Source organism: Peromyscus californicus, unplaced genomic scaffold, assembly GCF_007827085.1.
Source record: "Peromyscus californicus insignis strain IS unplaced genomic scaffold, ASM782708v3 Scaffold_23__1_contigs__length_62951481, whole genome shotgun sequence".
NCBI lineage: Eukaryota > Metazoa > Chordata > Mammalia > Rodentia > Cricetidae > Peromyscus > Peromyscus californicus.
The window spans coordinates 34,306,140-34,318,643 of NW_026294534.1; the positions used below are offsets into that span (position 1 = coordinate 34,306,140).

At 42.7% G+C, this 12,504-nt stretch overlaps 1 protein-coding gene across 1 annotated transcript; it reads right to left on the reverse strand.

Annotated features, from left to right (window-relative positions):
* Positions 1 to 1,042: 1,042 nt before the first annotated feature.
* On the reverse strand, positions 1,043 to 9,742 carry Triml1 (tripartite motif family like 1). Its single transcript, XM_052751610.1, has 6 exons — positions 9,317 to 9,742; positions 8,979 to 9,074; positions 6,897 to 7,127; positions 5,050 to 5,072; positions 4,774 to 4,871; positions 1,043 to 1,581 (listed from the first exon to the last, which is right to left on the reverse strand). The coding sequence occupies exons 1-6, from the start codon at positions 9,740 to 9,742 to the stop codon at positions 1,043 to 1,045; spliced, it is 1,413 nt and encodes a 470-aa protein (XP_052607570.1).
* Between the last annotated feature and the right edge of the window lie 2,762 nt (positions 9,743 to 12,504).

Here is a 12,504-nt window from a genome sequence, read left to right on the forward strand (position 1 = left end):
CATGGCATTTTCCCCCTGAAAACCTTTAATTAGGCAGCTGTGTGGTGGTCAAGTCCTAACGGCTGGCTTGTCTTTTCTGTGACATTATGATTGGTGACATTCTTCAATGTAAGGTAGATTTCTATAAAAAAGGATGGACAGAAAAATGCCAAAGGTAAAGACCACAGAAATGGGGTGCATGCTGCAGACCTCTTCCAGCAGGTGATATGAGATCCACCCAAAGGATTTTCACCTGAACATATTTCCGTCCTCCCAGACTCTGGCAGTCTGAGACGGGAAAGGCTAGCATCCACCTTCCAGTGACTAAAAGATTTCGGCTCTTAGCAAGTATCAGAAGGGCAGCCAACACCCTCAGCTAAAACCCAAGTCATTTGGCATCTATCACCTCGATATGTTTATTGATCAGACCTTTATCTGCAATAAACCACAGAAAATTCTAGGCTCTTAAGATCATAGTCACATGAATGGTCTTGATGATCAAAACAAATCTAAACAACATTCTAAACTTGTAAGCCTTCCTGAGGATGAGGACTCCAGGCCTCATGGGGAAAAGTAGCTTTTCAGAAGAGATGGAGCCCTAAGTCTCCGTCACCGACTCTAGATGGAGGAGCTCACTCTTGAGGTGGCCGCTCAGGCAAAGCTATACATGGTAGATAAGAACCCAAGCTGCACAGTGCTGGAAAAGCAAATAAGCAGACTGAAAAAAAAGTGATGTGTATTTATCAAACTGGCCTATGACAGACAGACAGGTAAAAGAGGACTGTAACAGTGCTGTACGGTGTGTGGCTAGCACACACGAGGTAGCTCAAGTAACCAACTGGGTTAAAGGCAGGGTAACAGCTTTCTGTTCTTGGTGTTGAATAGATTTTTAATCGACTCTTCATTGCAGAACTGGGTTGGTGGGAAGTCTTTAGGGAGGGAGGATTTTCTTTTTTTTTTTTTCTTTTCAGATCATCTGATGTGTGAAGGCTTTGAACGCACTTACCATCTCAGTGATTAGGCTGGTCCGTGCCCTTGTCTTTGAAGGCTCAGGGCATGTCCCTCAGATGTGGCAGATGATAAGAGGGTCTGTGTTTGTCCCTTCGTTTGGAAGACAAGGGGAGAAGATGGGTCTGAGAGCTTCATGGAAAGAGTTTGATGGGAAGCTGTAGATGAGGGACTCATCTGTCACGTTGTAGAATGCTATGTGTCCAGACTCATAGTCCAAGAACACACCGACCTTATGCACAGGCTCTCGGACGTGTTGACCTTTCAAAGGCGATGAAACCCAGAGACTGTAATCATCGCCAATTTTTAAGCCTATAAGTGAGAAGAGGTCCCCAGGGGGTTTGGGGAGATTCCCCTTTCTGATCACGGAGTCCTTGCAGATGCCCACTTCCCACTCAGTCTTGTTTCCCACTTCCACCTCCCAGTAGTGCCTCCCACAGGTGAAGATCTGCGCTCCCAACACAGTTGCAGACTGATCAAATCTTTCTGGGTTGTCAGGTAATTGCTGTCTGGTTCCTCCATATCTCACACTTTTCAGATCATCTGACAAAACTAGGTAGGCATTGGCTGTGGCTGGATCTAGAGTTACATCTGCTGCAAGAAGAGAAAAGAGTGAATCATCTGACATCCTTGGAAACCTCCCATATATATTCATTTTAAGATAAATTCTTAATAGCTAGTCCTGTTGTTATTTATTTGTGTTTGAGACAGGACCTAACCAAGTAGCCCAGGCTGGACTTGAACTTGGCAGTTCATTCCCACGTTAGCGTTTTCAGTGCTGGGATTTAGACATGACTACCAAGCCTAGCTAGGCCTATTCTTTAAATGTAACTTAGGTGTTAGCCAGGCAAGCAATTGTAGCATTCATAAAACTAAAGCAAGAGTGCATGAGTCCAAAGCCAGCCTAGACTACATAGTGGTCAGAAGGATACACAGCAATATCTGGTTTCAGAACCAAATTTGAGGCCAAACTGTTCTATGTAGTGAGTTCAAGACCAGCCTGCTTTATAGTGTAAGACCCTATTTCAAAAATCAACAAAAAGGATTTTAAATGTAATTTCAGTGAATTTGCTGAGATAGCCTTCTTGAGAAAAGAAAAAGTACATCCTGGTGGTGGTGGTGGCTCATGCCTTTAATCCCAGCACCAGGAGGCAGGGGCAAGATCTCTGTGAGTTCAAGGCCAGCCAGGTCTGCTCGCAAGTTCCAAGACAGCCAGGGCTATATAGAAAAACCCTGTCTCAAAAAAAAGAAAAGAAAAGATCCACCTCTAGCTACACTTGGTATCTTATATCAGTAATCCCAATACTTAGGAATCTTAGGTATGAGGATTGCCATAAGTTGAAGGCTAGCCTGGAATATGTAATGAGACCCTATCTCAAAATAAACAAAAAAACAGAACAGAATCTTTGAGCTCATTTCTTACAGATAGTGAAGTTATCAGAAAGAATAGACCCATGTGCAAAGAGACTGCACACTCATGATGGTGAGAGGAACCTAGAAGTATAAGAAAAGTGGTTTCCTAAACAAGATACAAGGATGCCTTTGCTGTTAGCCATGGCAGGATTTCTGCAGTTCTGAAAGGAGACAGACAGGTAATTAACATTTGTTGCACTCCTTCTAAAATGTAAATCATTTCCGATGCGTTAATGCATTTAACCATTGTGGCAATCATAATTTTTCATGTATATTAGTATAGTTTTATTAAATACATATGTGTATATATGTATGTATATACATGTGTGTATACATACACTATAGAAACTAGCCAGGTGTGGAGGCCGTATACTGTAATCTCTGCACTCAGGAGGTGGGAGCTTAGAGGAGTCAGAGTGTAAGGTCTTCTTCAGTTACATAGTGAACTGGAGGCCAGCCTGGGCTCCCTGAGACCTTGTCTCAATTATTATAATCATAATAATTTAAATTTTAAAAAATCGGCACAGAGATAGCTCAAGGATAGAGTACAAGCCTCGCATCCACAGGGCCCTGGGGGCAATCCCCAATGCTGCAATAGTAGTTGTAATAATAATAATAATAATTTAAAAGTTAACCCAGACCAAATGGTGCAGGCCTGTAATCCCAATACTTGAAAGGCTGCAGCCGAAAGATTGCTATGAATTTGAATGAGGCCAGCCTGGGCTACATAACAAGACTCTGTCAAGTAAATAAACAAACAAACAAATAAATAAACAAATAAAATAACAAGGGCTAGAGAGATGGCTCTGTGGTTAAAAATACATGGTGTTCTTCCAGAGGACCTGAGTTATATCCCAGCACTCCTGCGTGGTAGCTCACAACTCCCTGAAATACCATCTCCAGGAGATCTGACATCTCTGGCCTCCTTGGGTACCTGAATTCATGTGCACCCACACACAGGCATACACATATACACATAGCTAAGAGCAAATCTTTTTTTTTTTTAATTGGGAAAACAAATTGGAAGGAAGGGCTGGAGGTGTCGCACTGTTGGTAGAATGCCTACCTAACGTGCACAAAGCCCTGGGTTCAATCCCCAGCAGCGCACAAAACCTGGTGCAGCCAAACAAACTTGTCGTCACAACACTTTGGAAGTGGAATCAGGAGGGTCAGAAACTCAAGATTATCCTTGACTACAGAGGGAGTTCTAGGTCAGCCTGGGCTCTTATTTAATAAATGCATAACAATTAAATAAAAAACAAATTTAAAAGAAAATTGAAATTCTTAGAGACTAACTACTAAGATTACAAAAATCATTGCATATGATAACAGCAAAATTCTATTCATATTGTTCACCATACCATGCATGGTCAAATGCAGCTTTGTGGGAGTTAGCATAACAGTGACAACGTCATAAAGCATCGATGAGCTCCTGGGAGCTTTATCTCCACTCACCCGTGAGGAAGTCACATGAGAGACCTCAAAATTTCACTGACTCCTGATGGGATAATTTACCCCCACTGAAGCAGGCAAACAAGCAGTCAAGTTTGGGGTGGGGCCCCATTTGATTTTGAGTTGTTTTCCATACACACCCTCTTGTAATAATGTACTTCATCTCTATGCACTGTGTGCACACACCCCTCCAATCAATGCACATGGTAACCGCAGGACGCCCTGTACCCCAATATGCATCAGGCTCTACATGCCCCCATCTTTGAACAATGGCGGTAGTTTACCATTACGGATAGCAATCCAACTTAGACAGTTTCTATTCAAATGCATCCCCAAAGTATCTGGCTATGACCACTAGAAGGACCTGCCTCAAACAGAGTCAAAGACTCACACTCAAGGTTGTCCTGGGACCTCTATCTATACCCATTGAATGGCACATACACCTGAACACACACACACACACACACACACACACACACACACACACACACACACACACACTACAATCACTCTCACTGCCTGCCTGCACAAAAAAAAAAATTAAAACAAAAGAATTTAACCTAGCTTCTATCCTAACATAGAGAGAGCTCACAAAGCAGGATCCTCCTCCACATGAGGATTATTGTATGTGGTGTGTGTGTGGTGTGTGCATGTCACAGAACAAGGCGACAAAAGCAGGAACAGAACCCTTTGACATCAAGAAGAGCCTGACAACCTCAAGCAAGGCTCCCTGCCTCTTGGCTCAAGCGTAGACCGTGTTGGCAACTCAGTGCTTGGCGCTGGCTCAGGATCCTGTCCTTGGGAGCCTTATGTCCGAATATATTTGATGCCAGGAGTTGCCCAGGAACTCAGCGGTGCCCACAACATGTGCTGAACTTAACTACGGAAGTCTCTGGACGTGTGACAAGGAGGCGGACTTACTGCTGAATTTTCTCAGCATATCCCTCATCCCAGTGATGCGGCACAGGCTCAGTTCCGTGATGGTGGTCTCTGGACACTGAAGCAACAGCAGCTCACACCTTCCAAGAGAAAAGGGAGCCTCAGTCTCTCCTCGGCAGGTACTCCATGACCTAGTCCAACCTGGTGGTCCTTATCATCTCTCCCCAACAACATCCACATCCTCATCCCCACATCATCCCTATTTCATCGGCACCAGATCTCCATATGGTACCCACTAGAGACGTGATGGAAACCTACCGATCCATGGCTCCTCTGACTTCCTAAGGATATAAAGAGAAGAAGGTTACTATCTGTTCGTGTCAATCACTATCGAACATTGAATCCATGCTCATTTCACAGAATCTACTTTCATGGTCCTGTGTAACAGACGATGTAACAGACAGGGCAGGAGAGTCAAGGCCTGGCTTCTTCTGGGGATGGTTTTTAATGAACATGAGACGTTTCTCACACTGAGCAGAGAATAATTTGTTCTTTTTTTTTCTCATCCATGCTTTTAATTAAACAAAAATAGCACCTTATCATATAGAGGGAAGGTCCATTGCCAATGCACGAATATGGAGGTGAGAGGAAAGCTAAGGGAAGTCTGTGCTTCGATCACATGAATCCCAGGCATGGGCAGAATTCAGGTGGTTAGCCTTGACAGCAATCACCTTACCCACCAAGCAATCTCCTGTTGCCTCTTAAAAAGTCTTTTTTAAAAATGTGTTTTAACTTCATTAGCATATTTGTTATGCATAATAATGGTTACATCCTGACATTTTCATGCTAGTACATAATATATTTTGATGTATTCACATATGCAAATAAGGCGTTCTGATCTTGTCCTCTTATTCATCCCCTTCCTCTTCCCAACATGCCCACAATTCTACTCACATGACTTGTTTGTTTGTTTGTTTGATAACTCAATGAGTTTAATTAGGGTTCTTTATGGGCGCATGGGTAAGAGATTATTTACAGAACATGGGCAGCTTGCTAGTGGCTACATCATTGAAAAAAATGTCTCAGCCAGGCAGTGGTGGTGGTGGTGGTGGTGGTGGTGGTGGTGGTGGTGGTGGTGGTGGTGGTGCACACCTTTAATCCCAGCTCTCAAAGAGGCAGAGGCAGGTGGATCTCTGTGAGTTCAAGGCCAACCTGGGCTACAGAGTGAGTTCCAGGAAAGGTGCAAAGCTACACAGAAAAACCCTGACTCGAAAGAAAAAAAAAGGAAAGAAAAAAATGTTTCTTTCACCCCCAGCAATCATTAACTTTCTGCCAATATATGCTCAGAGAAAAGTGGGACTCCTAATCCCCCCCCCCCCCCCCCCCCCCCCCGCTTCCCTTGTTCAGAATGAAGCCAAATATTAACCTCATGTCTCAGAACCAGAGATGAGCAAAGAAAAATGATTCAGGGAAAGCTGAGACCAAGGCCATGATGGTTTCTTTTTTTTTTCATGTCATTTAGTCATTCAGAAGACACAAAACTAGATGGCACTCTGTAGAATCTGATCGTGAATGAACTTGAAGCTGAAGTGGGTCCCATGACTTATGACCGAGATGACGCTAATGAGTGCAGTACCTAGGGAAGGCAGTAGGCAAAGACGGAACTGTGGACTTGGCCCCAGGACCACATGGGTTCTGCCACCTGTTAACTCTAGTACAAGCATCTCTCCTTAACTGCCATGCATCTGATTAGGAAATATTTGCTACTCCAGGTCTGTTTTTGTAGATGACAATTGCCTGTAGGCTACGTGACACCAGTGCTCACCTTCACCAGATCTTTGAGAAGAGTGAATTGGCCACACCCAGCAACTTACAAATAAATAATGAATTACTAGACAAGGCTGAGTATGGGCAGGTAGCTCCAGAAGAAACTATAGTTATCTCTGGGCAAGTTTTTTTTTTTCTCATTGTTTGATTTTTCCTCCTTGTCAAGAATTTTTCCTACACAGAAAATCAGTTCCTTAGGAAAACTATGTTTAAGGCAGACTTAATTTTTCGGATGAATGCAGAAAAATGTATTTCCTATGGCTGGAAATACAACGGGCCACCATGCATTTTCTTTTCCCCGTTAATTTTCCCTAGTGTCCTCATGAAGTTTGCCTCACCTCAAAAGACTCCAAAGTCAAGTTCTGACAGGTGAACTCCATCCGCCCAATCATTTTGCTGAGGCGTTTGACTTGCTTGGTCAGGTGGATCTCGTTTTCCCTCAGCTTCTTGAAGTTCGCTTTTTCCTCCTTCTCCAGGAGCTGAAGCTGGAGCTGCTCCTCTTCCTTCAGGAACTGGTGCATCTTCATATATTCAGACACCACGACCTGCTTGCACGTCTTTGTCTCCTCCTGCTATCACACGTGCACAGAAATGCTCGAGCATACCCATGTGCTTGGATATGCACGCGCACGCGCGCACACACACACACACACACACACACACAATGTTAGCAACAGAAACGTTCCTATAACATATACCTTACATTGACAAGATGGATGAAGAGTCAAGTGTTGAAAGGTGTGTATGTCCACAACAGTCAACACTATCAGATTTTCTAAGCTAAGAACTGTCTTTTCTACTGCAAGAACAACAGCAACAAAAAAATCAAAAAGTATGACACATAGTAATCAACACTGACTGAAAATACAAGGAAAAAAATTTTGTCTTTTGTTTTTTTTGAGACAGGGTCTCACTATGTAGTTCGGGCTGTCCTAGAACTCACTATGCAGACCAGGCTAGCCTCGAACTCACAGAGACCTACTTGCTTCTGCCGAGTGTTAAGATTAAAGGAACGTGCCACTATACCAGAAGAAAATAAAATAAAATTTAAAAGAGGAAAAAATTTTGAAATTAAAATTAAAAGGAGAAAAATTATGAAAATGAAACTTAAAAGGAGGAATATTATGAAAGATGTATGTGTACATTATTCGACAAATATTGATTTTAAAAACAAACTTGGTATCAGATAACATACTTGAAATACAACACAAAGAGTTGCACTTAAATTCTAGATCTAAGCTGGCATGTGGCACATGACTGTAAAACCAACATTCAGGAAGCAGAGGCCTCTAGAGGTCGGAGGATGGATGCAAAATTTGCGGTCACCCGGTTCATCTACATAGTGAGTTCCTGAGCAGCCTGAATCATTCAGCAAAACTATGTCTCACAAAACAAACAAACAAACAAAAAACTCAAAGTCTGTTGTGCACAGTGATATACCACACCTGAAATTCCAGCACTTGGAGGGGCTAAGACAGGGAAAAACAAAAACAAAAACAAAAAAAAAAAAACAGGAGTTCAAGGCTAGCCTGGGCTACTTAGGGAGAGCCTGCCTCAAATAAACAAAACAAACTTCCTCTGAGTCTACTGGGAAGTTCAAATATTCACTTCAACTGCACGAGGATATAGGGGTGCGTGTGTGTGTGTGTGTGTGTGTGTGTGTGTGTGTGTGTGTGTGTGCGCCACAGTGCATGTGTGCAGACCATAGATAGCCTCAGGTGTAATCGGTCTTTACAGTCAACCTTGTTTGAGACAGGGTCTCCTTGTTCACTGCTGTGTACACCAGGCTCTCCTGTCTATGAGCTTCTGGGGGTTGTCATGTCTCTGTCTCCCACAAGGGGTTACAAATACTTGTCCTTCTGACTTCTATGTGGGTTCTGGATGTCCAAACTCAGGTCATCAGACTTGCATGGCAAGTGTTTTTGTTTTGTTTGTTTTTTAACCACTGAGCCATGGCCCTAACATCTACACTGTGCCATATTAAACATTTATTTCTTTCTTTCAACTGCTAGGCAATTCAAGTCCAAATCTGTGACTAACCTTAGGCATTCCTTCCAGTATGCCTCAATCTACTATTCTGCCATTATTGTCCCTTCTGCTTTATTCCTTTTAATTTACATGCAATTTTTCCCTAAGCATTTGAGAGACTTGTTTTTAAAATGGCTTCCACCCTGTCTTGCAAATCTGTTGCTTGGATTTTGAATACTACTCATCAGAGTCATCGTAGATAGAGGCTAGCCAAGGAAGATACACAAGGAGAAGTAAATGTACCTGTGGTGAGAGAAGTTGAACAGAACTGTGATGTTCCTAGGTGAACACAGAGAGGCAGGCAGCCCAAAAGCAGGACGCAAAATGGTCCTTTCTCCCTGACACTGCACCAGGTAGCTCACACCCAAGACCAAACATAGACAGACACTGACCTTACACAGCATCACTCGCTCCTTCTCATGGTTCAGTATAGCCTGGGCTTCCTTCTTTTTTTTCCGTAAAAGACTGAGGATATCCTGGAGTTTTTCCTGCAGTAGAAAATAAACCCCTTTGCAAACAGCAGAATACCCAGTGGTGAAAAGATCCAGAACACTAGTCACTGGAAGATGACAGAGACTCTCAAAGAAAGGGTGGAAGCGGGATCCAAGTTAGTTTGTAGTGTGCTACCTGAAGATTTATGCCCATAGCTGTCACCGACAGAGGCCACTGTGAACTAAGGGATGGGTTCAGTTCTGTGCTTGGAGGTTTGACACTGAACAACCCAACTTACTTTGTGTTGCTCCTCGGTCTCGCTTGAGAAATATGCCCTGTTTATCCCATGACTTTGGGTTGAGAAATTAATTACACTCTGCTCATCATCAGAGAACACCCTACTGGCTCCTGGTGTTCTTCCACAGCTGCTCTGCTCATCCTCGCTCTGCAGGACCTGGGATCTCAGCTGCCTGCCAATGCTAGCCAGTCTCCCCAGTCGCTCATTAGCTTGGAAATGAGGCGCTCCCAAAGTCCTCCAGCACTCGGGGCAAGACAAAGGTGTGTTATGCTCCTCCCAGCTCTTGAGGAGACACATCAGACAGAAGCTGTGCCCACACTCGGTGGTCACTGGACTGTTGAAATAGTCCAGGCAGATGAAACAGGTGAGCTCTTCTCGAAGGCTCTCCATCAAATCAGAGGTGGATGTTTTCTCTTGGATGGACATCAGAACAAGGCTACACTTCTAGCCAGGGATTACGGAAGTCCTCTTCAGTCACAACGGGGTGATCAGGTGCTGTGTTGTTGTTACAAGAAACTCTTGCTCTCCTCTGTGCCTGATTACACCAAATGGTATGTATTCTCCAGCACAAAGCCAATTGTGACTTAATGTGGAACTCCTGGGCACTGACTCATCGCCAACCCCAAACTTTTATGGAATCTATTCTATGTATGCCACATGCTAGATGCTGGGGATCCAATATAGTTGGGATTTTTTTTTTTTTAGTTAGTTCCTGTACATAAACAACATCATGAAACCATTTAAACACATAGGTTTGGGGCTCAGAGGGTTAATCAGCACAAAGATTGTGGCAGCCTCTGCTACATGAATAGGAAGTGTGGTCTAAATCCTTCAGGAGACTGCACTCAAGAAAACTTGTTAGGGAAGAAGACAACTACAACATATATCCTTTTTCTCTGCCTAACAAATGCTTAAGCTTTCAGCACAGTGATTATGTACTCTGCATTTGTTTGATTGCATTCGTCCTAACAAAGAACTACACCACTGAACTATTCCTTGACCTCAGATGTACAATGAATTAACAGTTATGCTTATCACTCAGCCCTGAATGACCATGATGCTCACCCTTCTGCCATGAAAAATAGTTCAAGTGATATTCTTGAACATTACCTCAAAAATCCATTGCACCATGGGATGGATAGAAAAAAATTGTACCTTGGTATAAATATAATTTTGCTTGCTTGTTTTCATCTTCCAGCAATGTTCAAACTAGTCATAAACTGCCTTATTCTCTTTCATTTCTTACTTGGCAGAAACCCAGTCAGCAGACACTTTTCTTTCGATCTATGAAGAAGTTAACGTATAGCAGTTGATGTACAGTGACCGCTATGATTAGTGCCAAGTGCTGTACATTCACAGTGTCATGTGATCATGAGTCCTTCTTGTCATGCCTCCTCTTCACATGCTGTTTGCTAAAAAGTGTTTCTTAAGTTCCACTAGGTTCACCAAACCATATTTATATTCTTGACCTGGTGCTATCGAGCTTGGCAACCTTCTGTATGTCTATATTATCAAAGTGATCCCATTAACCTTGTGTGCTGACTTTTAAGAGTTGATCCTTCTTTCCCACTCACCTCTAATAGGATATTAGGTGTTGTCTTATCTTCAACATGACTATCCAGAACTCACCTTTCTGAAGTCATTGATCCATCACTTCTTGGCCTGGTGGTGGAGATCCAGGGCGAAGACATTGATTCCAATGTTTTAACATATGCCATTTATACACTATTTCTAAAAATTAGGATTTAAACAAACCATAGAAGAGTTGTGTTGTTTTCCACAGGATTAGGGGTGACATCTGGGAGGTCATAAAAGCACTATGACTGAGGTGACTTCCAGGCTGCTACATGGGCACAGCTTCTACACTGTTAGGAATTAGTCATAAGCAAAAGTCTTCCAAAAAAAAATCTGCAAAACACTAAATTAAATGCCATTATAGGAAAAAGGATTTGGGAAATGCTACCACCATTCAATGTAATTCACAGCCCAACCTAGAAGGAGTCATTAGGGCAAGTCTCACAGTTGAGTTGGAGTACATCATAAAGCCCACATTCCAATCTGGAATTAGGAGACTGGCGTGTTCTACTTTCAATTCACACTACTGTTCCATTTGCAAATCCTTCTTCCAAATAAACACTTGCCCTTTATAAGCTTTGTAAGTTAATACCTGTTTGTTATTAATTTCTGACCAGGAGAGGTTTTTTTTCCCACAAATCCAGGGATCAACATAAGGAAGTTTTCAAATAAAGTATGATGAACCATGCCCATAATTCTAGCACTCAGGAGGCTGCACCACAATGATTGCTGGTTATAGGCCAACCTGGGCTACAGGGGAAGGTCCAGGCCAGGCCAGCCTGCAGCATAGTGAGACTCTATCTCAAAACATTAAAAACAAATGTTTTAAATGAACAAACAGAGGAGTCACATTACTGCTCAGGTGTAGTCTTCTACTTGTCTGGAAGTAGAATAATCTTAGTACCCAAATTGCCTTGTAAAGATGAAGATGCAAACCGATGCTCAAATAAGGAGCATGGAACCTCCGTGCTTAGGTCAGATCAGAACAGGAAGAGTGGATCTACTCCTCTTACCAAAGAGGTCATTCTCTTTGGTCAGCACACTACACGACATCTCGTTTGTTGACTTTAACACGAAAAACTCCAATTATTTCAAATAAATGAATTCTCTCTGATGGAATCAGAAGTAAAATGGACAGGAGTCATGAAGGCATGAGGGTTACACCCAATGGCACAACTCTTTCTTGGGAATACAGACTTTATCATTTCTCTGAACACACTGGGTAGGCTTTGTTCAGAGATATGCTAAATTCACAGAGTGACCCAGCCCTCCTAAAATTTCCTCTGCAACCCCTCCAGGCACTGGGTCATGACTCCGGAGACCAGCACCTCAAGTATCTTCCTTCGCAGTATGTGATGACGTAATGCTAGGGATAGATATCCCATGGTGACAACTGTCACCCAGATGTGTCTAAGGTTGGAACTGTAGGAAAAAAAAATAACTTCAAAGTTATAATAAGGCCTTGCAATACTGGATGGGGGGGGGAGTGGGCAAGATTGAGCTTATTTGGAAAATATCTTGTATGAAAGCCTAGTTTTAAAAATACAACTGTCATTTCATATCATTCCGGAAAAGATAGATTATTCAACAAATGATTTAGGACAAGTGAGCAT

Coding starts and splice junctions, on each gene's coding strand:
- Triml1 (XM_052751610.1), bottom strand. CDS start 9,742: ATGTCCATCCAAGAGAAAACATCCACCTCTGATTTGATGGAGAGCCTT. Junction 9,075..9,316: donor AGACCGAGGAGCAACACAAA/GTAAGTTGGGTT, acceptor TTTCTACTGCAG/GAAAAACTCCAGGATATCCT. Junction 4,872..5,049: donor GTCAGAGGAGCCATGGATCG/GTAGGTTTCCAT, acceptor TTCTCTTGGAAG/GTGTGAGCTGCTGTTGCTTC.